The 27,305-nt window shown below is 48.1% G+C and overlaps 1 protein-coding gene and 1 pseudogene across 3 annotated transcripts in view; one reads left to right on the forward strand and one right to left on the reverse strand.

Annotated features, from left to right (window-relative positions):
- UBIAD1 (UbiA prenyltransferase domain containing 1) overlaps window positions 1-27,305 on the reverse strand; it is a 122,235-nt gene that overhangs the window by 93,094 nt on the left and 1,836 nt on the right. Inside the window, exon 2 of one of the 3 annotated variants that reach the window (XM_024925308.4) lies at window positions 2,568-7,249. The exons of 1 other annotated variant lie outside the window; for it this stretch is intronic. In XM_024925308.4, coding sequence (XP_024781076.1) covers window positions 7,239-7,249 — 11 coding nt within the window. In that variant the 3' untranslated portion in view covers window positions 2,568-7,238. Of the gene's footprint in view, window positions 1-2,567; window positions 7,250-13,683; window positions 16,477-27,305 lie in introns of those variants that run through there. One more of the 3 variants, XM_003822082.5, reaches the window with a different exon arrangement.
- LOC117981098 (ubiquitin-conjugating enzyme E2 variant 2-like) lies at window positions 20,831-25,376 on the forward strand (annotated as a pseudogene).

The following is a 27,305-nucleotide window of genomic DNA, read 5'->3' on the forward strand; positions in this document are numbered from 1 at the left end:
GAACTAGTCCTCAGCACCCACTGCCTTGGACCAACAAGCAGCTACTCCCCAGGGCTGTCCCAGAAACACTGGGGCAGGGGGCAGGGGGTGCTTCCCTGCACCCATTCTATCCCAGACCCCAAGTCCCACAGAAGTGCATGCTTCTGGAAAGAGCCTGAAATAGTTACACGATTCTGTCTCCGTTTCTTTTTCCCCCTCCTGCGCTTAAGTGCCTATTAGGGACAAAGGGACAGGAACAGAGGACAATAACATCTGTTTTTCCAACAAGCTGGTGACAATGCGGATCTGGAGGCGGAGCGTGCATCAGCACTGGGGCCCAGATGCAGCCCTGCAGCTGCAGAAGCAACTGGCACTCCATCATTTATCAGGGAGATCACCCCCCAGTCAGCAGCTCCTCACTCGCTGGCATGTATCCTCACCCGGGGAGCCATCGCTGCTCTCGCTGGATCAGGCTAACCTCTCACTCTTTTTTTTTTTTTTTTTAAATCTCTGGTGGCTTTCAGGAGGAACCTGGAAGCCACAAGTCCTCCAATCTTAGTCCTGCCGTCTCAAGATTAGGACCAAGGATGGGACACAGAGCATGGCGGGAAAAGCACTGGGTTAGAAGTCAAAGGACTTGGCTTCTCATCCCAGCTCTGCCATCAGCTCTGAGACCTTGGGCTGCTGGGTCTGTTTGGGGACATTGAGAGCAAGGTGTTTAACTTGCTGAAGGAGCCTCAGTTTCCTCATCTATAAAATGGGAGCTATCATACCTCAGTCATGGAATTGTTAAGAGTCTCAAGTGTGGCCGGGCGCAGTGGCTCAAGCCTGTAATCCCAGCACTTTGGGAGGCCGAGGCGGGCGGATCATGAGGTCAGGAGAGCGAGACCATCCTGGCTAACATGGTGAAACCCTGTCTCTATTTAAAAAATACAAAAAAATTAGCCGGGCGTGGTGGCGGGCGCCTGTAGTCCCAGCTACTTGGGAGGCTGAGGCAGGAGAATGGTGTGAACCCGGAAGGCGGAGCTTGCAGTGAGCCAAGATCACGCCACTCACTGCACTCCAGCCTGGGTGACAGAGTGAGACTCCGTCTCAAAAAATAAATAAAAAATTTAAAAAAAGAGTCTCAAGTGTGAGAACACACATATACGATCCTAAGTTGGCTCAGACGCAGAGTGACTGGGAGCAAGGGGGTGAGCCACGGCCGTGTGTGTTTCTGCAGGTGACCTGGAGGCCACTCGTGCCTAAATCTGACTCCAACACCCAGACATGGCTGAGATGATTTACATCAGTCAGACTGCACAAAGCAAATAGAATCAACCATCCATTCACCAGGCATGGTGGCTCACGTCTGTAACCCCATCATTTTGGGAGGCCGAGGCAGGTGGATCACTTGAGGTCAGGAGTTCGAGACCAGCCTGGTCAACATGGTAAAACCCCGTGTCTACTAAAAATACAAAAATTAGCTGGGTGTGGTGGTGCATGCCTGTAGTACCAGCTACTCGGGAGGCTGAGGTGGGAGGATCACCTGAGCCTGGGAGGCCGAGGCCTCAGTGAGCGGTGATCTTGCCACTGCACTCCAGCCTGGGCCACAGAGTGAGACCCTGTCTCAAAAAAAAAGACAGAAATTTTGAATAAACAAAAATTTTTTTTTGGCTGGGCGCAGTGGCTCATGCCTGTAATCCCAGCACTTTGAGAGGCCAAGGCTGGTGGATCACTTGAGGTCAGGAGTTCGAGACCAGCCTTGCCAACATGGTGAAACCCTGTCTTACTAAAAATACAAAAATTAGCCAGGCATGGTGGTGGGCGCCTGTAATCCCAGCTACTCAGGAGGCTGTGGCACAAGAATCACTTGAACCCAGAAGGCAGAGGTTGCAGTGAGCCAAGATCACACCACTGCACTCCAGCCTGGGTGACAGAGGGAGACTGTGTCTCAAAAAAAAAAAAAAATTGTAAAAGTTATTAGATGTCTTCAATGGAAAACCAAGCATTGTTTGGAGCAGAGCCTTCCTGCTATTTGACTCCCGGCTGGGCAACATGGCAAGACTCTGTCTCTACAAAAATTAGGCCGGGCATGGTGGCTCATGCCTGTAATCCCAGTACTTTGGGAGGCCAAGACGGGTGGATCACCTGAGGCCAGGAGTTTGAGACCAGCCTGGCCAACATGGTGAAACCCTGTCTCTACTAAAAATATAAAAATTAGCTGGGCGTGGTGGCATGCACCTGTAGTCCCAGCTACTCGGGAGGCTGAGGCAGGAGAATCACTTAAACCTGGGAGGCAGAGGTTGCAGTGAGCTGAGATCGTGCCACTGCACTCCAGCTTGGGCAACAGAGAGACTCTGTCTCAAAAAAAAAAAAAAAAAAAAAATCCATCAAACTGTGAAGACCCCTGAGACCCTGTCTCTGATGGAGCCCCTCAATCCTACCTCTTCCCCCTCTTCTCCAACATCCAAGGCCACCAGCATGACAAGCTGGCCACATGCCTGGGCAGCTCAGAGGAGCCATGGGAAGGGTTAAGGGAAGGAAAGGCAAGGAGGAGAGGCGGGAAAGAGGGTGGGAGATGAAGACAATAACAAAAGAGGCAGCTGTGACTCTTTCAACATTTTAAAAGAGATTGAAATTGAAAACGAGATTTATAAAAGGCAACCGATCACGCTTTGCTCCCCCCTTCAAAAGAAAGAAGTGTTGAAAATGAAAAAGACTGTTAACCAAATGAGTGCTGCTTTTAGAGTTGGAAGAGAACCAGTCCAGGCCATGTGTGGTGCTCCTGTGCGGTGGCTGTGATCCCGAGCAAGTCACTGAACCACTCAGCCCATGAAACAAGCCGAGCATGCACCTCTCAGGGCCATAGGGAGGCCAGCGTGAGAAAAGCACGGAGAAAGCTTCAGTGAACTCCAAGTTGCTGCCCGGATCCAGCGTCTGGTGGCTCTCACTGTGACTGTGGTTAGGCGGCCTTGACATGCTGCTGTCATGCCCGCCACTGAGAGAAACAAGGGAATGAGTATCAAGGATGACCCAGGGCAGGCAGTGGGGTTTCCAGGGCAGGGCTTCTCCTGGGGAAGCCCATCTTCTCCCACCTCTCATGCAGTGAGATTGGCTGCAGCCACTGTGATGGCCTAGGGCACGGATTACACCGTGCTCTGCCCTGCTTGACTGACTTGGTTATCTTCGCTCCTCACCATCCCCTCCCTGTTCCTTCTTGGAAATGGAATGGCTCTTCTCAGCACAGCCACCCAGCCCCTGCACCCAGCCTCTGTGCCAAGCTGGCAGGATAACGAATGGCTCCACCTCCTCCTCACCTCCGTCAGGAGGGGCTCTGAGCAACCCTCTGCTCACAGCCCTCTGTGGTTTCCCCTTATCCTCCTTGGAGCTGCATGGAGACTGCTTGTCCAGACATTGAGATGGCTTTACCAGGTGTCGCTCACTGCATTGGGTTCCCTTCACGTTCAGCACCTACTGAATACCCAGGATAATAACTGCACCACTGCGGGGTGCAGGAGGTGTCCCCAAATGTCCATAAGTGTACACACATATGTGCACACATGCACATGGGAAACTTTTATTTATTTATTTATTTATTTTTGGAGACAGGGTCTCACTCTGTCACCCAGGCTGGAGTGCAATGGCACAATCTCAGCTCACTGCAACCTCCACCTCCCAGGTTTAAGTGATTCTCCTGCCTCAGCCTCCGGAGTAGCTGGGATTACAATATGTGCCACCATGCCCGGCTAATTTTTGTATTTTTAGTAGAGATGGGTTTTTGCCACGTTGGCCAGGCTGGTCTCAAACACTTGACCTCAGGTGATTCACCTGCCTCGGCCTCCCAAAGTGCTGGGATTACAGGCATAAGCCACTGTGTCTGGCCCAATTTTTTAAAACATAATAACAACTCTGGTGGGGAGCAATGGCTCATGCCTGTAATCCCAACACTTTGGGAGGCCAAAGTGGGTGGATCACTTGAGGTCAGGAGTTTGAGACCAGCCTGACCAACATGGTGAAACCCTTCTCTACTAAAAATACAAAATTAGCTGGGCATGGTGGTGCATGCTGTAATCCCAGCTATTCGGGAGGCTGAGGCAGGATAATCGCTTGAACCCAGAAGATGGAGGTGGCAGTGAGCCGAGATCGTGCCACTGCACTTCAGCCTGGGCAACAAGAGCAAAACTTCGTCTCAAAAAAAACAAAACAAAACAAAACAAAAAAACAATAATAGTAAAAGTAATAGTAACAACTCTGGTAAAACAGACATCAGATGTTTTCCAGTTTTCTTCCCTTGTTGAATGAACCTGGACTGCAGCCCAAGGGGATGTTATCTTTCCCTTGTACCTAGAGATTCCTAAAGCCTCTCTGAAGGACAGGCCACTCACAGCCACATGTAAGACCACCTATCTCTCCATCCAGGACTTCTTCAGCACATTCTCAACTGTCAAGCCTCCAGGGCTGTGAAGCATTCGAATGAGAAGTCACCTTGACAATCTTTGACCCCAAGGCCAAGACCCCAACTTTTTCAGTCACCCCACCAGGATTTTGATCTCAGCACAACCAGGCTTGGCTCTCCTGACAGAAGGGCTGCAAATGGGTCATCCTTTGGTTTCTGCATGGAACTTATCCTGGTGCCAGGGCAGAGCCCCTCGGAATCACCAAATGGACACCCCCACCCCCATACACAGAGTGCCATTCAGGCTACTATTCAGGCTACTATAGCAAAATACCATTAAACTAGATGGCTTATACACAACAGAAATGTCTCACAGGTCTGGGGGCTGAGAAGTCCAAAACCAAGGCAGATTTGGTTTGGTGAAGGCCACTTTCTGGTTCATAGATAGTGCCTTCCAGCTGTGTCCTCCCATGGAGGAAGGAGCAAGGCAGCTCCCTGGGGTCTCTTTGATCAGGGCACTAATACTCTACCCATGAGGACTCTACTCTCGTGACCTAATCACCTCCCATAGTTGCCACCTCCTAATACAATCATGTTGGGGATTAGGCTTCAACATAGGATTCAACATTAGGATTCAACATGAATCTGGGAGGACACAACATTCAAACCACAGCAGAGAGTTTCACAATGAATAGTTGTTTCTTTTCTATCTCCCTTACTATCATGTAAGCTCTGGGAGCATAGAGATCTGGTCTGAGTTTTAATACAGTTCCTGGTACTTATCAGGTGTTCAATACATGTTTGTTGAATGAATGAATGAATGTACCAGGCACTGTGCTGAGTACTGGGAAGAACATGGACCCTCAGCCATGGGCCATCTGCCTTTGGTAGGAAAGTCTGAGATTACACAAAAAACAACATTCTAAAATAGTCATCCGTAAGAAAGGAAAGGGGGCTGGAAGCAGTGGCTCAGGCTTGTAATCCCAGCACTTTGGGAGGCTGAGGCGGGCGGATTGCTTTAGCCTAAGAGCTGGAGACCAGCCTGGGCAACATGGTGAAATCTTGTCTCTATAAAAGGGCATGGTGGTGCAAGCCTGTAGTCCAAGCTACTCTGGAGGCTGAGGTGGGAGGATCACCTGAGCCCAGGGACGTTGAGGCTGCAGTAAGCCATGATTGTGCTACTGCACTCCACCCTGGGCTACAGCGTGAGACCCTGTCTCAAAACAAAGGGGGGGACAGGGGGAACTCACTTTATGAAGTGCCTACTACATACCAGGCACATGCTAAGTACCCTGTGAGCACTACCTCACTTAAACCCAAAATTACCCTACAGGGCAAATCCTATCATCCTCCTTTGCAGAGGAGGCACCGGAAGCTCAAAGAGGTTATGTAGCTTGTCTGAGGGTATCCCGGGGGTGAGTGATCGAGCCTGGACTTCTATCCACCCAGTGCTGCCAGACTCGAAAGCCCAAACTCTTTCCACTTCACCAGTCAAGCTCCAGGAGTGATATAAGGTGTGCCTGTTTGTCTGTCTGTCCTCTGGAGAGTGTAAGTTTCCTGAGGACAGGGATAAGGTCTCATTTACCATGATACCTCCCAGAGCTTAGCAAGTGCCTGTAACATAATACTTGTTCAATAAATTGACTGGTCTTGCAGCCACCTGCAGATGGCACCAGAGGAGATCTAGTCATAGATAGTGAATTGATCGCAGTCTGGAACAATGGGGCATGGAGAAGTTCATCTCTTCTGCCCTCATTCCCCCACAGCTTTTATGCCTCTATGTCTCACACATGGCTGTGAGTGGCCTGTCCTTCAGAGGGGCTTTAAGAATCTCTAGGGGCAAGTGTCTATGTTGACACTTGAGGTGGCAGGATAATGTATGTATGTAGCTTTTGCTATTAGTTCACTGTGTGTCCTCAAAGGGCAGGGGTGTGCCTCGTTTATCTTGCCTCCTGGGACAGAGCAGGCTCTCAGTAAAGGTCTTTGGCCAAGGCAAGTGTCAGCTGGAAGGCCCTCATTGGTGACCATGGTGACTTCTGACCCCCTCAGCACTTCCCCTGAATCTGAGGGCCTCCCACCTGGTATTCCCTTGGCCTCAATGTGGCCCAGGGCTGAGGGGCTCCCCTGACTCGCAGGAGACTTGGGCTCAGCGCTCCTGCTTCATGGGATGCTTTCCCTGGCCTTGTCTCTCCAGGCCATTCATCTTGATTAGGTATTGGCAGCTGTGGATGATTAAACACCCCGCCATTCTCTCTTGTTTGTTTCTCAGCAAGGATGTGTCGGAGTTTTCATTCTGCAGAAGGCTTTGACCTTGGCAGTGGTCAGAGTGCCCTTGGCACACCTGCCTCAATGCTCCAGTCGTCTGGCTGCACAGCCAAAAGAGGCTGATTAAGGAAAACTTCGAGTCTTACTCTCTCAGGCAGCAACAGGGGGGCTTTCTCCAGCTGGGGGAATTGAGCTGTCCATCAGCACCTCGGTTTCCATGGAACAGTCACCTCTCATGGCCACCTCTTCCTAGAAACCTTGATCGCCGCTCATTGTCACCTCTTCCTGGAAGCCTTCCTGATACCCAGCAGCCCCATCTCTACCTTGATGTTCTGTGGTCGTTGTTTATTCTATGGTTCACGTGTGTCAACCTCCTCTCCCTCCACACAGCACACTGAACCCGAAGAGTTGAGTATCCTGTGTCCTGAACATGCATACAACTGTCAGCTCCAGGTGCTGCCCACCCCGAGGCAGGAAGGGGCTCACTTCCCTCTCCTCGAAGGTGGCCAGCCCCATTCTCAGGAGGCAGGTCTAGAAGGCAGGTCACTAGGCAGTTTCTGGGAGCTTGAGCACTGGCTGCTCCCATGCTCCTGATGTGGGCACTCTGCTTCAGTGGCTAGATGAGGACTGGAAGAGACGAGACGAATGAGGACAGACAGATGAGGGGACAGGAGCATAAATTTAACCTGAGACTGAACCTTCGCCTTCGCCTCCATCATCGTGGGTAGGCAGGAGCCACTCTCCATTATCTGGGGATGGGCAGACTTTGACTTGTAACTTTCGCCCAACCAGCCAGAGTAGGTTAGACCAACAAGCTTAGTTACTATCCCCACAGAGCTGGCCCCTGGGGGTGTTGGTAGGAATGCCACCAGCCAGGAAGCAGCCATCCCACCCTGACGGGAACCACCTCCGTGGCACTGGCACATGGGCCACCTCTGTAGGCCTATAGCTGGCCCCATCACTCACACACTTGGGAGCGGCTAAGGGCAGACCAATGGATTGAGTCCCTTACAAGCAAGGAACTGCAGGGCAAGAAGAGAGATGAGGGGCAGTTTGTAGTGAAGGCTGGGTGTGGTGGCTCACACCTGTAGTCCCAACACTTTGGGAGGCCAAGGTAGGACTGCTTGAGGCCAGGAGTTTGAGACCAGCCTGGCCAACATAATGAGACCCTGTCTCAATTTTTTTAATTAAAAATAATAATAATAAAAGAACTTGCACTGAATTAGAGCAAGATTTGAATCATGGTTCTATCACTTACTAGCCAGATGACCCTAGACAAGTTTAATAATCTCCCTGAACCTCAGTTTCCTCTCTTATGAAAAAGAGACCTTAATATCCAATTCGTGGGGTTGTTATGAGCACTAAAAGAATGCATTTAAGCATCAGAACAGTGCCTGGTCCATAGTGAGCATTCAACAAATGATAGCTTTATTACTGCCATTCCCTCGGCCAGTCATCCAACGCTTATTTATTTAGAGACTTCTACGTGCCAGGAATATGAGCTGGATCTTAAAAGCTCTTAAGAGTTACTGCCATGGGGCCAGGCACAGTGGCTCATGCCTGTAATCCAAGCACTTTGGGAGGCTGAGGCAGGTGGATCACCTGAGATCAGTTCGAAACCAGCCTGGCCAACATGGTGAAATCCCGTTTCTACTACAAATACAAAACTTAGCTGGGCATGGTGGTGGGTGCCTGTAATCCCAGCTGCTTGGGAGGCTGAGGCAGGAGAATCGCTTGAACTCAGGAGGCAGAGGTTGCAGTGAGCCGAGATCGTGCCATTGCACTCCAGTCTGGGTGACAAGAGCAAAACTCCATCTCAAAATAATAATAATAATAAGTTACTGCCATGGTTCTCCTCTACTCCCAACCCCAAGTGGAACTCACCTGTCCTTGCTGACAGCTGATGTGATGCAGTGGTCCAAACTCTCACACCTGTCAGTCAGCCCTAGAGGGCCCAGCCCTTCCCATGTAACTCAGTCATTCAACAACCAGTTACTGACTGCCTGCTCTGTTGCACCATGCACTGTGCTAGTGCTGAGATGGGCTGGAAAAGAAAACATGGTCCTTATACTCTAGTCCTACCACTTACTGGGAGAAATTGACAATAAACATGTTGGCAAAATAATAGGTGAGTAACACATGCTATGCTTTTGTCTTCCCTGTTAAACCCATTTGTGATCCTAATGGGAGGCAATTCTAAGCCAAGCTGGGGGAGACAGGGGCCAGGATATGGCAGGACCGTGGGAGTGCGGAATTTGGAGGACCCCTTGAATCACACCACACAGAGCCCTGCCCCTTGGGATCCCTTAACATCATAGAAGGGCCCATACCAACTTGTGATGCCCCACTCAGCCTGGTTGGGAGCATGTGATCAAAGCCCTCACTGTTCCTCCCAGAGCTCCAGCATCTTCTGAAGTGAGTCTGTGCCTTGCAATTACAGCCTTTCCCTGACCCCAGGAAGCTGTTTGCAAGCCTCCTGATGAGCTCAGACTCAGCCTTTGCCCCCTCCTCAGGCAGGAACCCAACTTGGTTTATACCACCATTTGCCATCCTAGCTTAGTCACTCACAGTGGGAGGGCTGTCCCAGTTTGAAGAAGGGCAGATCACAAATGTCAACTGGCTGGAACCCAAGTGCCAGGTTCTTGCCAGAGGCACTCCTTTTACACCAGCCTGCACAGTCTGGAGCCCATAATGAAAGAGGCTGACAGTCCATTAGCAGCAGAGTGGTCCGCAGGGCTCAGAGGAGAGGAGCTGTCATCCCTCTCACTTCAAGGGCTTTCGAGGTGAAATCAACTCTGTGAGTGAGTGTGTGTGTGTGTGTGTGTGTGTGTGTATACATAAAATCTTTTAAAAAAAGAATATCAATCACAGCTGTTCCTGTTAAGATGGCTAGACAGTCAACAGTCTGACATCAAAAAGAAATGTCAACACGGCTCTTGTACTCTGTCCTCCCAACCCCTGGGGCAGGTCTGAAAGACTATCCCGTAATAACAGAACTGTATCACAGGATTGAAAGACCCTTAGAGGTCTTCTCATCCAACGCCTCTCTGATGCGACTCTTCACACCCATGTTCCTGACGAGGAATCATCTTTTCGCTTGAATGCCTCTAGTCACAAGAAACTCACCCCCAACTGAGACATTCTGAACATCCCCCTCGCTGATTCCTCTAATGGCTAAGAAACCTTCCTGATCTGGCCAGGTGTGGTGGCTCAAGCCTGTAATCCCAGTACTTTGGGAGGCCGAGGCAGGTGGATCACCTGAGGTCAGGAGTTCAAAACCAGCCTGGCCAACATGGTGAAACCCCATCTATACTAAAAACACAAAAATTAGCTGGGCATGGTGGCACACACCTGTTAATCCCAGCTACTCAGGAGGCTGAGGCAGGAGAATCGCTTGAACCCTGGAGGCAGAGGTTGCAGCGAGCTGAGATCGCACCATTGCACTCCAGCCTGGGCGACAAGAGCGAAACTCCGTCTCAAAAAAAAAAAGAAAAAAGAAAGAATGAAAGAAACCTTCCTGAGCTAAGAGCTTCAACTTGGGGACATATAACTTCTACCCATTAGTCCTAGTTTTACCCTTTGAAGCCACACGCAAAAAAAAGTTTAAAAAAAAAACAAGTCCAACCCGTCTTCCCGAAGACAGCCTTCTTGTGACTCTTCTTTCCAGGCTGACATGGCTTTATGTGCCCCCACCCATCTGCCAACCGCATTCAGGACAAGATCCACTTTGTTGATAACATCTTCAAAGTGTGGTTCTTATACTGAGAAATGGAAATCTCTACTGCAGCCGTTACCAATGCAAACACACACACGTGCACACACATGCATATACAAAGCAAGCTCCTGTAATTGTCTTTTCATCCATTCCATATTTCTTTTTTTTTTTTTTTTTTTGAGATGAAGTCTCGCTCCATCACCCAGGCTGGAGTGCAGTGGCATGATCTTAGCTGACTGCAATCTCTGCCTCCCGGGTTCAGGTGGTTCTCCTGCCTCAGCCTCCCGAGTCGCTGGGATTACAGGTGTGCACCACCACGCCCAGCTAATTTTTATATTTTTGTAGAGACAGGGTTTTGCCATATTGGCCAGGCTGGCCTAGAACTCCTGAACTCAAGTGATCCACCCACCTTGACCTCCCAAAGTGCTGGGATAACAGGCATGAGCCACTGTGATTGGCCCCATTCCATATTTCATAGCATGTTGTCAAATGCCTTGCTGAAATCCAAGTATATTATATCCACAGCATGTTCTTGATCTCTCACCACACTGATTCTATTAATATCTAGAGAAAAGAAAGAAGGCAAGAAAGTGCCAGGACTGGCCCCAGCCCAGCATGAGAAGAATGACAGGGATGGGCAGAATTTCTGCCTTCCTTATTCTGGACGCTAATTCTCCTGTTAATTCTAGCTCAGATCATATTAAATTCTAGCTCAGATCATATTAATCTGCATGGAAGTTGGAGCTCATTACTGCCTCAGACTAAGCTTTGGCCCAGGTCAAAGGCTCAGGTGTTGGTTATTTTATTTATTTGTTTATTTAGGAGACACAGTCTTGCTCTGTTGTCCAGGCTGGAGTGCAGTGGCGTGATCTCGGCTCACTGCAACCTCCGCTTCCTGGGTTCAAGAGATTCTGCCACCTCAGCCTCCCAAGTAGCTGGGATTACAGGTGCTAATTTTTATATTTCTTTGTAAAGACAGGGTTTCACCATGTTGGCCAGGCTGGTCTTGAATTCCTGACCTCAAGTGATCCACCCATCTCGGTCTCCCAAAGTGCTGGGATTACAGGCGTAAGCCACCGCACCTGGCCTGGTGGTTTTAATACAGGAGTAACGGAAGCGTTAGTAAGACAACATAGGACATATTCATATCTTTTCCCACCCGACTCCAGAAGTCAGCACCAAGCTTCCAAAGGTGCCCTGAGTGGGATTCAGCACAAAGGTCCTGCAAAGCGTAGAGAAGAAGGGAAATGCTTTGAGTAGGGGAGGTGGATGGGGCATTATCATAGGTAGAGTGGTAGTGCTCCAAGACTGGGCAGAAATGTGACTGGAGTAGCAGGATCTGTGCCCCACTGGCACTTGTCACCAGGAAGGGGCTTTATGAACCCTTCTAGAGGAGCAGTGTCCAAGACAAGGGCAGATTCCAGGGCCAAACCCCAGCATCCAGTAGCAGAGAGGTGACCTTACAGATGGTAAGCAAAAATCCCTGGCTCTGGCCCCACAGAGGCCAGGAGTTCTGGGTGATCCCAGACATTTGGGAGGGTGCTCAAGAGGTAGCTGACATTGAATTTTCAGCCACCTGACTGGGGAGCAGAATAAATCTGACTCCAAGAAATAAAGGCAGCCAGGCACGGGGGCTCACGCCTGTAATCTCAGCACTTTGGGAGGCCCAGATGGGTAGATAGCCTGAGGTCAGGATTTCGAGACCAGCCTGGCCAACATGGTAAAACCCCGTCTCTACTAAAAATACAAAAATTATGCCAGGTGCGGTGGCTCACGCCTGTAATCCCAGCACTTTGGGAGGCCAAGGCGGGTGAATCTCAAGGTCAGGAGTTCGAGACCAGCCTGGCCAACATGGTGAAACCCCTTCTCTACTAAAAATACAAAAAATTAGCTGGGCATAGTGGCGGGTGCCTGTAATGCCAGCTACTCAGGAGGCTAAGGTGGGAGAATCACTTGAACCCAGGAGGCAGAGGTTGCAGTGAGCCGAGATTGCGCCACTGCACTCTAGCCCGTGCGACAGAGTGAGATATATATAAAACATATATATACAAAAATTAGCTAGGTGTGGTGGTGCGTGCCTGTAATCCCAGCTACTGGGGAGGCTGAGGCAGGAGAATGGCTTTGAATCCGGGAGGCAGAGGTTGCAGTGAGCCGAGATCACACCACTCCATTCTAGCCCAGGCGACACTGAGACATGGTCTCAAAAAAAAAAATAAATAAATAAATAAAGACAAGTGATGTCAGATTCCAGTCACTGAGAAAACTCATACCCCCATATCTCCATGGCTGTCACATCATGGCTCTCCCCCTCTCTGATGTTTATGCTGTTGATTTTGGGACCTTAGTGTATTGCTTTGTATTTATTCACACTACATTTTTCTTTTGACCCATCAAAGCAGCCTTTTGATTTATGAGGCTCCTAATTGTCATTTTGTAAGCTCTTCCTCCAAGGTTCATGAAACCTTTCATTTTGGCTGCCTCATCCGCGTCATTAACAACAGGTGTTGAATCCAGCTGAGCAAAGGGCAGAGGACAGGGCTCCAACTGCTACTAAGGGCTCCTTCCCAGCTGCCACTGACATGCTGATCAGTTAGCTCTCTCCCACCGCCTGCTCAGTCTCTCAGGAATTTATCTAACTCCACTGTTATCCATCCCACGTCTCTCTGCCTTGTTCATAGGATATATTGTCCAATGCCTAGCTGAAACCCACATGTACTCAATCTACCTCATGTTCTCCATCTAGCAGCACAGTGACCCTATCAAGAAAAAGAAAAATGAAACGAGGTTCATCTGGCCTGACTGCTGACTGGCTCTTGGCAAATCCACTGTAGCTACATGCAGCCCTCAACGCTTTTTTTTTTTTTTTTTTGAGACAGGGTCTCGCTCTGTCGCCCAGGCGGATGTGCAGTGGCGTGATCATAGCTCACTGCAGCCTCGACTTGCTAGGTTCAAGCGATCCTTCCACCTCAGCCTCCTGAGTAGCTGAGACTACAGGCATGCACCACCACGCCCAGCTAACTTTTTAAAATTTTTTTTGTAGAGATGGGGTCTTACTACGTTACTTAGGCTGGTCTCAAACTCCTGGGCTCAAGCAATCCTCTCACCTTGGCCTCACAAATTACTGTGATTACAGGCATGAGCCACCATGCCCAGTCCCTGCTGCCTTTTCTAAAGACCCGTCGAATCTGGTCAAACCCTACCCAAACTCATCACCAAAGACCAGGTGCCCCTCTGCACAGCCTGAATGTCCAATGTCACTGCCTTGGTCTCCCTGAGATTTACAAATCAGAGTTCACAATCAGACAGTAAGTGTGAGGAAAGCAAAAACCAGAAGCCAGACCATTGGTGAACATTTTCTTTCTTCTCTTTTTAATTAAGAAGTCTAAAGAAAACCTTCACTGACTCAGGGAACATAATACAAATTATGGTGACCTGCGTATAAAACCTGGCAACAAATTTGGCCTTTGGAAACATTTATATATAAAAATATGCATTAAAATCCGCACCAGGGCACAGTGCAGAACTGACAGCCCCGATGGGAGTGACCACCAAGGCATACGTGGTCCGTGGACGCAGGGAGCCCTTGGTCCTCCTGCCTCAGGGTGAGCCCTGCATGAGAATGGCCTACTCCAAGGAGAGGTCAGAAGGCAAAACCCCTGTGAGCACCAAAATGCCACAAGCCTGGTATGAAACAAAAATGGTGCTGGGAAGGACTGGGGAGAAGGTCATCTTTCTTCCCCTTGTCTCTGGGCTCTGCCCACTATTAGAAGATTCTGGCTCTCTGCTAGACAAACCACCTTTGATTTAACTTTAGAGGAACTTTTGCAATTTTCTTTTTCTTTTTTTTTTTTTGAGACGGAGTCTTGCTGTGTCCCCCAGGTTGGAGTGCAGTGGTGTGATCTCAGCTCACTGCAAGTTCCGCCTCCTGGGTTCACGCCATGCTCCTGCCTCAGCATCCCAGGTAGCTGGGACTACAGGCGCCCGCCAACACGCCTGGCTAATTTTTTGTATTTTTAGTAGAAACGGGGTTTCACCGTGTTAGCCAAGATGGTCTCAATCTCCTGACCTCGTGATCCGCCTGTCTCGGCCTCCCAAAGTGCTGGGATTACAGGCGTGAGCCACCGTGCCCGGCGGAACTTTTGCAATTTTCAAACATGTTTTTTTCCAAGTAAACCAATCAATTCGAACTCAAGGTTCCATATCATAATTAGCTTGATCTGAAAGATTAAGAACTAGTTCTCACATCATTTTCTGCAGGCCATGACCTTAAATGCCTACTAGAATGGCTATAATCACAACAGAAAACAATGATGACCATTTCCAATCTATAGTCCTGGATCAAATGCAACTGAGCAATTCTGGCCCAGAAATTATACTTCACAGACAATGCAATGAAACGCAGCCAGGATAAATGCTGGAATTGCCCCACTCTGAGTGTGATCTCACTGAAGCCCTCAACTATCTTTCCACAAAGCCCTGGGGAGAGGCAGGGTCAATATTGCACATCTGTCTTCAAGGATGAAGACACAGCCCCTTCACTGGCAGGGCCCATCGCTCTGGCTGAACAGAGCTCAAGACTGTTTGTCCACTGGCTATTCATTCCCTGGGTCCCTGCTCTGCCCATCCTGTGACTCTGTGGAAAGTGGCAGCTGTCCCTGACTCGCTGCTAAGCTATTGCTCAAACAGTCTGGCTCCACAGATGGGAAACACACAAATGGGAACACCACAGAGGTGGAGAGGTAGAGGGTGGGTGTGGGGAGCATCAGAAGATGCAACAGGGAGGGAAAAGCCCTGTGGGCTTTGAGTATCCCACAAGGATGGCAGTGCCTCTACCGTTTCAGGGCTCCTGATAGTTACTGAAAGGGCTGGGAGTCCTTCCTGTCACTCTAGTAGATTCAACAAAGGGAAAGCAGCCACCCTACTGATTCCTATCCAAAAGCAGTGATTTTCTCAGTTGCCTCCAGAGTGGTTTTTTTTTCCCTCCCAGTCCTTGGCTTGTCTTGCTGCAGGGTAATCTGACACTTTTCCTCAACTGTGGCAATAAGTGAAAGGAGAGAGAACAAAAGCATCTGAATCACAATTTAGGCAAAAAGCTGACAGCCACACAGGCTGTTAATGAGGGACTCTCTCTGTCTCAGGCAGCGTATCTCAGGACACGGGTGCTGAGAATAAGAGACAGGTAGCCCCTGTGTTAGTGAGGCCTGGCACCAATCATAGCACATCCTACGAGACGAAGAAAGCAGGACAACACTCTGCCTAGTTATTAGGGTCTTTTCGGGACAGGAGGCCAAACTGGGCAGCTCCTTTACAAAGTCTGGAGACATTTTGTACAGAACAAGGAGGAACTAAGTCCACTTCACTGCTAAGTGACCTGAGAACACCCTCTAGTGGAAATTATTAATAAAACAAGGACCATGCGCCTAATTCACCTTCTGATACAAGAATGGTTTTTAAATTCCCCATAAAATGGAAAAAACAAAAAACAGAAAAACAACATATTATCTTTAAAACACAAAAACAATTTTTAAAAGGCAGGAGTTCCCACCCATGCTTAGTACCCTGACTGCCAAATCACATTCCTTCCTCAGAGACTCTGACTTTAATATATTCTAAGAAAGGGAGACATGTCGTGGGGGGAGCTACTTGTCCCCTTAAATTTTGGGCAGACTGCCTGCTGGTGCCAGAATGATGCCAAAGACGTAGAAAAGTCCCAGCAGGAGGTTGAGCTTGGCAGTCCTCTGGGGCAGTTTGTTGAAGGCCTGGCTTCGGAACTGTCTCTCAAGGGAGAAGGCCATGGGAATGGTAAGCAGGGGGAGTGCCAGGCTGATGGTGCAGTGTGTGGCCAGGATGCTGAAGACCAGGTAGGGCAGGAAGAGCAGCGTGTTGTAGAGAATGTAGGAGAACGTGGGGCCGATGAGGATGGCCAGCGTGACGATACCAGCCTCCCGGTCGGACTCCATGTCCCTGGTGTTGTTGGAATGGAGAATGGCCTCGGTGCTAAGGGCGAGGGGGATGGCATAGACCAGTGGGAAGATGGCCAGGGACCCCACCTGGATGGCGTAGGCGAACATCACAGCCAGCGGGCCAAAAGTGATGAGGATGATGAGGTCTCCCAGAGCCACGTATTTGAATCCAATTCCTGCGGCCAGAAAATCCAGAGAGTTGGTGTGAGACCAAGGCTGGAAATTTAGGGACTGTTCACCAGTGAAGAGGCAGGCCACTTCTGGCTGAAAATGGTAAATCCTTAGACTGTGCAGGTGGGCACTCATTTCGTCCCTTAACCCCACAGAGCAAATTCTGATTTCTTCTCCAATGCCACAGGTGCAGAGAGAATGCCCAGTGAGGCCTCAAGTCCCTCTTCCCAGGTTCATACCCAAGTTTCCCTTCCTACTGTCCCCCAACAGAGCTCTGCAACATAGCACACTGGGCACCCACTATACTCTTAGTTCAATGGGAGAGCCCAGGAAGGATCTAAAGGTCTTAGAATCCAGTTCTTTGCTGTCTTTCACCCTTCACCAACCCCTGCAAGACCCCGTGAGATCAATCCCTCACAGAATAGCCACTCCGGCCTTCTACTTTTCCACCTCCTTCCCCTACAATCTCAAGGCATCTTCTGGTTTTAAAAACCCCCAGTGAATTTCAGTGAAATTTCGGGGTCCTTAAACCTGCACCCCTGCGATAAGCAAAACAGCAAGGACAGGAGAGTTATAATGCTGCTTCCCTCCTCTGTCTCCCATGAGATTAAAACTAAACCACCCCTACCTCCTGTTTCTGTCCTGCTCATCTACTTCAAAGCCTGTCTAACCCACTTCCTTCAAAATTATCCATTCTCTCCATCCCCGGGGCCACCCTCCATCCCCCTTACCAAATCTACCTCATGGTCATCTTATGCCTGGGATACTGCAACATCCTCCAAACTGGTCTATCAGCTTCCCCTCTCATAACCCCTCCCCCTCTCCATCCCTAATCTAATCTCTAAAAAGGCGTTAGAGTGAATCTTTAAAAATAGGAATCTGGCTGGGTGGGCAAAGTGGCTCACACCTGTAATCCCAGCACTCTGGGAGGCCAAGGTGGGCAGATTACCTGAGGTCAGGACTTCCAGATCAGCCTGGCCAACAGGATGAAACCCCATCTCTACTAAAAATACAAAAATTAGCCAAGCGTGGTGGCACACGCCTGTAATCCCAGCTACTCGGGAGGCTGAGGCAGGGGAAATGCTTGAGCCTGGGAGGCAGAGGTTGCAGTAAGCCAAGATCATGCTACTGCACTCCAGCCTGGCAGACAGAGCGAGACTCTGTCTCAAAAAAATTAGTAAATAAATAAATAAAGGAATCTGACCACCCCCTTCCCCAACATACACTTAAACCCTTATCAACCACTCATCCTGGGGATAAAAGTCCCAGATCTTTAACCTCGCTCACCTGTGGCCCAGCCCTACCTCTCCTGCCTCACCTTGAGCTCTCCTCCCCTCTTCACACAGACTTCTTCCAATCCGTCAGAGCCTTCAGACACCCTTCCCTTGGCCTGGCTAACTCTACTCACCCTTTAAGACTTTAAAGACCATTCCCCAGGACCACCTCCTCTCACCCCTAAGCCACATTTGATCCCCTTGCAATATGCTCCCATGGCAATATGCCCCCCTGGCAATATGCCTGCCATGTTCATAAACTTCATCATGCTTCTAATTAATCTCCACCTTTCTCACTAAACTGTAAGTTCCATGAGGGCAGGTCATGTGTCTGGCTTGGTCACAGCTCACTCCCCAATACTTGGCACAAGGGCTGAACTGAACACAGAGCTACAGTAACAAGCACCTGGAATTTGGGATCAAGGTCAGGAAAGATCTCCCACTCAGACTGAAACAGGTAAAGCAGTATGGAATGAGTGAAGCTGCCCACTGAGGGAGGTGACCCATGCAATTATTGCTACAGAAGCTTAGCAAACTCCAGTTCTAACCAAGCTACAAGATGTGGACTCAAGATCAGAAAATAAAGCTCTGGTTAGGCATTTTAACCAGTCTAAAATGACAGAAGTTCCCACTAGCCACAGGAATCAAAATGAAATAAAATGACAGGAGCTAAGGAACAAGATCCAGTCCAAGTTCACCTTCACATCAGCAGCTGGGGTCCCTTGGTGCTAAATACACACCCTTAGTTCTTCAGAACAAAGTATCTCCAGGGAAGGGCATTAAGGCATGGCCACTGACACTCTTCAACATTCAGCAAGCTAATTCTGCACCCTCAAGCCATATTTTTTTCCTTCTATTTGGATAATTTTTATACCAAGCCATGTTTTCATAAATAATTTGGTTGTATGAGGACATACCCTCCAGGAGGAAGTTCCCTCAAGCAGAGCACGAGCTCCAGTTCAGAATTAGTAAATTGACGTCTCTTGCATTATCACACACATTTAAGGGACTACACCCGCCCAAAGATGATGCTGGGCAGGAATACTCCCAGCACAGACCTAGCCAGTTCCTCTACAGCTGCCCACTCTTGTTGTGCTTGTTTTCTCAGCTCCCCAAGTGACGCCACTGGTCTGGCTGTGAAAGAAAATGCAACAGCACTATAGCCTTGACCTTTGGCTGGAGTCTCCAAGAACACCTCCTTAGATCACTTGGCAAAAAGCAATGTAAGCGGCCAGGTATGGTGGCTCACGCCTGTAATCCCAGCACTTTGGGAGGCTGAGGCAGGTGGATCACCTGAGGTCAGGAGTTCGAGACCAGCCTGACCAACATGGAGAAACCCCATCTCCACTAAAAATACAAAAAATTAGCCGGGTATAGTGGCGCATGCCTGTAATCCCAGCTACTCGGGAGGCTGAGGCAGAAGAATCGCTTGAACCCTGGAGGCAGAGGATGTGGTGAGCAGAGATCGCGCCATTGCGCTCCAGCCTAGGCAACAAGAGCAAAACTCCGTCTCAAGAAAAAAAAAAGGCCAGGCACAGTGGCTCACGCTGTAATTCCAGCACTTTGGGAGGCCACAGCGGGTGGATCAACTGAGGTCGGGAGGTCAAGACCAGCCTGACCAATATGGAGAAACCCCATCTCTACTAAAAATACAAAAAAAAATTAGCCGGGCATGGTGGTGCATGCCTGTAATCCCAGCTACTCGGGAGGCTGAGGCAGGAGAATCGCTTGAACCAGGAGGCAGAGGTTGCAGTGAGCAGAGGTCGCACCATTGTACTCCAGCCTGGTCAACAAGAGCTAAACTCTGTCTTTAAAAAAAAAAAAAAAAAAAAAAAGTGATGTAAGCAAGGTTGAGCAGAGATCTCTGTCCCCACCCCAAAACCAAGAGCAACCCACTCTGGGGAGGAAAAAGATCTGGTTATCTGACACAAGAAAACAGTAGAGCCCTTGGGGAGAAAGCCGTTTCCTAGCATTTGATACATGGCCCAAGGCTCATGTGCTCTACCTGATTCAGAGACGTGGCCCATCTGGGAATTTCCTTTTAGGCATTCCTCCTCTCCCAACCCCATTTTCTGAATGAGCTTACACAGTGAAATACTGGGCCGGTTCTCCACACGGCAGCCAGAATGAATCTGTTAAGACGTAAATCAAAAAGTTGGCAAGACGCAGAGCAACTGGAACACTTGCTGGTGGGAGTGTAAAGAAGTACAACCACTTCAGAAAACAGTTTGGCAGTTTCTCATAAAATTAAACATCATCTGCCCTGTGACCCAGCAATTCCACTCCTGGGCATTTACCCAAGAAAAATGAAAACAAATATCCACAAAAAGACTTGAACATGAATGTTCAGACGTAATAGCCAAAATATAGAAGCAATCCAAATGTCCCTGAAAAGGAGAATGGATAAAAAGAAGTTGTGGTATGTTACAATGGAATGCTAGTCAGCAAAAAAAGGAACTATTGATACACACAACAAAACAATGAATCTCAAAAACATCACGCTGAGCAAAAGAAGCCAGATGAGAGCTCAGACTGAAATAAATACACATACATACATACATAGATAGTTCATAGTGAAAGGTTCCATTTATATGACCAGGCAAAACTAATCTCTGTGAGAGGAATCAGAACAGTGGTTCTTTTCCTGTCTCTGGATGGGGGCAGGGAGTGTGGGATTGACAGGCAAGAAGCACTAGGAAGCTTTTGGGGGTGATGGAAGTGTTCTGGATGATGACAGGGGTGTGGGTTATGCAACTGTATACATTTATCAAAATTCATCAAGCTGCAACACTAAAAATCTGTGCATTTCACTGTGTGTCAATTATATGTCAATAAAAGTCAATGTTTAAAAAATCTTAAACCAGATTATGTCACTACTCTGCTCAATATATTTCAATGCCTTCCCATTTGTTCACTGGATATTTACTAAGTAATATTACATGCCAGGCACTGCTCTGGGTGCTAGGGGTTCAGCTAATACCAGAGACAGAAATCCCTGACTGCAGGGAGAGAGCTCGCAGTCGAAGGGGGAAGATAATTAACCAATTAAGTACTTTATATGGCACATTAGAAGGTAACATGTGCTATGAGGAAAACTAATGCAGAGAAGAGCAGCAGGGGGAGTATCAGGTGGGGGCACGGAGTGGGTGTGTAATTTTAAACAAGGTAGAAAGCAAGGCCTCACTGAGCAGCTGACATTTGGGCAAATAGGTGAAGGAAGTGAGAAAGTGAACCACATGGTTAGAAGCAGGAAAAGCATTTCAAACAGAGGAAGCTGCATCTACAAAGGACCTGAGGGAGGGGCAGGAGGGGCTGTGCGTGCTCCTGGACTAGAAAGGGCAGTGTGGCTGGCCCAGGATGAACAGGAAGAAAGGAGGAGGGTGGGTCAGAGAACTGGGGGAAGGTCAAAAGGTGGGCAAAGAATGTAGGGCCCTAGGGAGTCACTGTAAAGACCCTGGCCTTTACTCTGAGCAAGATGAGAGTCACTGAAGAGTTCTAAGCAGGACTGACAGGGCTGCCCTATATTTTAACAGAATTACTCTGGTGGCTGAGTGGGAACAGCCTGAATGGGACCAGAACAGAGGTAAAGAGACCAGCTGGGAGCCTGCCGCAAAAATCCAGGGACAGATGATCACAGTGGTGGCTGGACACGGTAAGAAGTGGTCAGATCCTACATGCATTTTGAAAGGAGAGTCAACAGAATTTGCTGATGAACTGGATGTGAGACGTGGGAGTCAAGGACGATGCCCACAGCTTTTGGCCTGAAGAACTAGGATGAAGCTGCCATTGAGCAAAATGGGGAAAAAGCTGTGGGCGAAGCAGGTTTCCTTGGGGAGAAGATCAGAATTTGGTCTCAGACATGTTAAGCTTGAGATGTTTATGAGACAGTTCTAGGAGAAGTTGCTGAGCAAGAAGTTGGATATGAGTCTGGAGTTTAAGAGTCACTAGCTTAACAGATGGCATCTGAAGCCATGAGCTAAATCACCAAGGGAGTACATGGAGATAGAGAAAAGAGGCGCAAGGACTGAGCCCTGGAGGTTGGGGAGTAGGACTCGTTAAGATCGCCATGACAGAGACCCTGCCTAACTCACCAACTGTGTCTCATGCCCCCTCTGGCTCACACAGACCTTTCAGTAGATCCTAGCCAATGTCACACTCTCTCCCACCCACCACATTTGCACTTAGTGGTCCTTCAGCCTTGGAGGACTCAGCATCACAATCAGACTCCAATTCCACCCCGTGGCCAGCTCCTTATCCTTCCGTCTTCAAGTCCTAGTTTAAACGTCACTTTCACAAAGACAGCCTCTTCCCTTCACCACCACCTTGTACTTTCTATTACACCACCTCATTGATTTCCTTCACTGAACTTTTTATAATTAGCTGCCAGGCCACTACAGCCTTTTGATTTTCCTCTTACTCCTCTGGATGCTTGCTCACATCCCCTTTACCTGTGCCTTTTCTTCCCCCACCTCTAATGTGGGAGTGTCCCAGGGCTCAGACCAGGACTGACTTTTCTACCAACACTCCCTCCCTTGATGACCTCACCCAGTCCTACAACTTTATCTATAGACCAATGACTCCCAGATATGTAATCTCTAGCCCAGGCTTCTCTGAACTTGAACTACCCATTTGACATCTTTGTTAGGAGATTTAATAGACATTAAGATGTCCAAAGTTGGCCAGGCGCAGTGGCTCATGCCTGTAATCCCAGCACTTTGGTAGGCCAAGGTGGGTGGATCACCTGAGGTCAGGAGTTCGAGACCAGTCTGGACAACATGGTGAAACACCGTCTCTGCTAAAAATACAAAATTAGCCAGGCATGGTGGCGGACGCCTGTAATCCCAGCTACTTGGGAGGCTGAGAATCACTTGAACCCGGGAGGCGGAGGCTGCAGTGAGCTGAGATCATGCCACTGTACTCTAGCCTGGGAGACGGAGTGAGACTCTGTCTCAAAACAAACAAAAAACAAAACAAAAAACCACAAAGTCAATCTCTTGCTTTTCCCCCAAAACTTGTTCTATCCCCAGCCTTGCCCTTCTCACATGATGACATCACTCCAGATGGTATCTTCCAGTTCTCAGGTCAAAACCTTTGAGTTATGCTTATGCAGCTATTGATAGGCAATGGTACGATTAACTGGGGCCTTAAAGATGATGAAGATATGACATTTACAAGGTGGACAGGCATGATTATTGGGCCACCAAGGACAAATTATGAAAAGAGAATATAAGCCGGGCATGGCAGTTCACGCCTATAATCCCAGAACTTTGGGAGGCCAAGGAGGGCAGATCACGAGGTCAGGAGTTTGAGACTAGTCTGCCCAACATAGTGAAACCTCATCTCTACTAAAAATACAAAAAATTAGCTGAGTGTGGTGGTGTGCACCTGTAATCCCAGCTACTCGGGAAGCTGAGGCAGGAGAATCACATGAACCTAGGAAGCAGAGGTTGCAGTGAGCCGAGATCACGCCATTGCGCTCCCGTGTGGGCCACAGCGCGAGCCTCTGTCTCAAAAAAAAAAAAAAAGAATATATAGCCTGAAAATAGATAGTGGACCCAAATACCCAGAAGCTCCCCCATCAGTTAGATTTGTAACAAGAATTAATATGAATGGAATAAATAACTCCAGTGGGATGGTGGATGACCGCAGCACACCAGTGTTAGCAAAATGACAAAATTCATATAGCATTAAAGTTGTACTTCAGGAGCTAAGACGTCTAATGATGTCCAAAGAAAATATGAAGCTTCCACAGCCACTGGAAGGACAAACATACGACAATTAATTTTAGTGGATCTCAAACTTGTCTTATATCAACAACCTTCTACTCGTGTTAATGTCTTGATTAAATATCACAATGCAGAATACCCACACGTTAAATAAAAGAACTCCGGCTGGTAAACATGACCTGGACATTTGTAAGAATATATTTAATATATGTACACCCATTATGTTTTCAGGTAACAGGAAAAATGCAACCCAATTTTTTTCTCTTGTTAAGGTACTGTCATTTAAACACAAACTTGGAGTACTCGAAATATAATTCAGGTTTACAAGATGAAAGCGTGGTAAGAAGTGTCAGATGGCAGTGGAAGCATGTGTGTTTCTAAAGACTAAAAATCTCAATAAAGAAAACAGGGCTGGGCACAGTGGCTCACATCTGTAATCCCAGCACTTTGGGAGGCTCAGGCGAGCAGATCACTTGAGGCCAGGAGTTCAAGACCAGCCTGGCCAACATGGTGAAAGTCCGTCCCTACAAAAAATCCAAAAATTAACCAGGCGTGGTAGCATGCGCCTGTAGTCCCAGCTACTTAGGAGACTGAGGTAGGATGATCGCTTGATCCCGGGAGGCAGAAGTTGCAGTGAGCTGAGATCGCACCACTGCACTCTAGCCTGAGTGACAGAGTAAGACCCCCATCTCAAACAAAAAAGGAAAGGAAAAAGAAAACAGAGGCCAGGCGAGGTGGCTCACACCTTTAATGCCAGCACTTTAGGAGGCCAAGGTAGGCAGATCACCTGAGGTCAGGAGTTCGAGACCAGCCTGACCAACATGGAGAAACCCTGTCTCTACTAAAAATACAAAATTAGCAGGGCGTGGTGGCCCATGCCTGTAATCCCAGCTACTTGGGAGGCGGAGGCAGGAGAACTGCTTGAACCCCGGAGGTGGAGGTTGCGGTGAGCTGAGATTGTGCCATTGCACTCCAGCCTGGGCAACAAGAGCAAAATTCTGTCTCAAGAAAAAAGAAAACAGAAATGGCATGCTTTATCCATCTTGCTTAGTGAAAGAGAGCTGCAGTTGAAATTGTTTAAAAAGTAGCAGGTATTGGCCAGGCATAGTGGCTCACGCCTGTAATCCCAGCACTTTGGGAGGCCAAGGAGGGTTGATCACTTGAGGTAAGGAGTTAAGAGACCAGCCTGGCCAACATGGTGAAACCCCGTCTCCACTAAAAATACAAAAATTAGCCAGGCGGGCACCTGTAATCCCAGCTACTGGGATTACACTTGAACCTGGGAGGCGGAGATTGTGGTAAGCCAAGATCGCACCACTGTACCCCAGCCTAGGTGACAGAGCAAGACTCCGTCAAATTAAAAAAAAAAAAAAAAGTAGCAGGTACAATGAACACTGTCACAAATGTGTTGATTTTTTAATTTTTTTTATTTTTTTGAGATGGAGTCTTGTTCTGTTGCCCAGGCTGGAGTGCAGTGATGAGATCTTGGCTCACTACAACCTCCCAGGTTCAAGCGATTCTCCTACCTCAGCCTCCCAAGTAGCTGGGACTACAGGCATGCACCACCATGCCCAGCTTATTTTTGTATTTTTAGTAGAGGTGGGGTTTCACCATGCTGGCCAGGCTGGTCTCAAACTCCTGAACTCAGGTGATTTGCCTGCCTCAGCCTCCCAGAGTGTTGGGATTATGGGTAAAAACTACCACATCCAGCACAAATGTGTTAATTTTTGAAGTGGTGTGGGTGCTGACTACTAGTAGTATGAAAAATATGTTCAGGATTGTTTTGATACCTATCTTATAATAAAAAATGTTGGGGGGGAGTTGATGAATTTCTGTTAAAAGCTTTCATGTGTGTTACATGTAACAGACATGGTAAATATTTGCTTACAGTTTTTTTTTTTTTTTTTTTAACAAACTATGCACTTAAGGTTAAGTGACATCAACAAAAAAGGGATACATATATGGATATATAATTTTGAAACTAAAGTTGGTCTTTTTTTTTTTTTTTTTTTGAGATGGAGCCTCTCTCTGTTGCCCAGGCTGGAATGCAGTGGCATGATCTCAGCTCACTGCAACCTCCACCTACTGGGCTCAAGCAATCCTCCTGCCTCAGCCTCCCGAGTAGCTAGGACTACAGGCACATGCCACCACGCCTGGCTAATTTTTGTATTTTTAGTAGAGACAAGGTTTCACCATGTTTGGCCAGGCTGGTCTGGAACTCCTGATCTCAAGTGATCCACCTGCCTTGGCCTCCCGAAGTGCTGAGATTACAGGCATGAGGCACAGCACCCAGCCCAAAGTTAGTCTGAAAATGTAAATAAAATATGGAATGTGTCCAAGAAAAAAAAAACCTTTGAGTTATGCTTAATTCCTCTGTTTCTCTTTACCTCACATCCAATCCATCAGCAAACCCTGTCTACCTTCAAAGCATATTTAGAATCTGGCTACTTACCTCTTCCACTACCACCTGCTAGATACAAGCCACCAAACATCGCTTGCCTGGATTATTCAAGAGCTTCCTACTTGGTCTTCCTGCCTCTACCCTTGCCTCACTCCCCTTGATCCATTCTCAATACCTTACCCAGAGCAATTCTTTTAAAACATTATATTACATCACTCCCTTGCTCAAAGTCCTGCAGTGGCTCCTCCATTCCAGAGCCAAGACCAGTGGCCTACAAGGTCTATATAATCCGTGTGTGTGCCTCCTTACCCTCCCCAAACATACTTCTCTTACTTTACCTCCCTTTACTCTCTCCTTCATTCACACACTGGACTCCTTGCTGCTCTGTAAGCTCTTTGGACACATTCCTGCCTGAAGGCCTATGGCACTTGCTGTTGCTTTTCCTGAAATGCTCCTCTCTCAGATATCTGCTTGGCCAACTCCCTCACCTCTTACCTCCTTCAATGTAACTCAACTCAAATACTACCTTTCTGAGGCATGGTCTCACTCTGTCGCCCAGGCTGGAGTGCAGTGGTGTGATCAGGACTCACTGCAGCCTTGACCCCTGGGCTCAAGCAATTCTCCCACCTCAGCCTCCAAAGTAGCTGGGACCACAGGCAAGCACCACCATGCCCAGCTAATATTTTTTATTTAATATTTTATACAGACAGGGGTCTATGTTGCCCAGGCTGGTGTTTAACTCCTGGCCTCAAGCGATTCTCTCGCTTCAGCCTCCCAAAGGGCTGGGATTACAGACATGAGCCACTGCACTCAGCCAAATGTTACCTTTTTGATGAAGCCTACCCTGATCAAACTACTTAAAATAGTAATCTGTGTCCCATTCTTTGCTCTACTTTTTTTTCCCATAGCACTTATCATCTTTCATATACTATAATCAGGGTGATCAATTCAACCTGACTTACCAGGAACTTTTCTGGTTTTAGCTCCAGAAGTCGCACATCCGACTTAGTCCTGTCACCTTAGTCCTGAGCAAACCAGGATATTGGTCACCCTAACTATAATTTTCTATTTTTACTTTCTGTCTCTTTTCATGATAATACGTAAGTTTCACAAGGGCAGGGATCTGTGACTGCTGTGTTCACACAGAACAGTGCCTGGCACATAATAGGTGCTCAATAAATAGGGCTTACCCACCTGCCCATCACTACCTTAATCAGCCTCTTGCAAGAAGTCACCTAGCAAACTAGATAGAAGTAATTATGTATATCATTTTGAACTCTTCAGATTTAATTCTAATATTTGAAACTGTGGCATTATAAAGTATGAGTGATTAAAAAAAAAAAAAAGAGACAGAAAAAATGTCCATATAGGCCGGGCATGGTGGCTCACGCCTGTAATCCCAGCACTTTGGGAGGGCAAGGCAGGCAGGTCAT

Source organism: Pan paniscus, chromosome 1 (genome assembly GCF_029289425.2).
Source record: "Pan paniscus chromosome 1, NHGRI_mPanPan1-v2.0_pri, whole genome shotgun sequence".
In the NCBI taxonomy this organism is placed as follows: domain Eukaryota; kingdom Metazoa; phylum Chordata; class Mammalia; order Primates; family Hominidae; genus Pan; species Pan paniscus.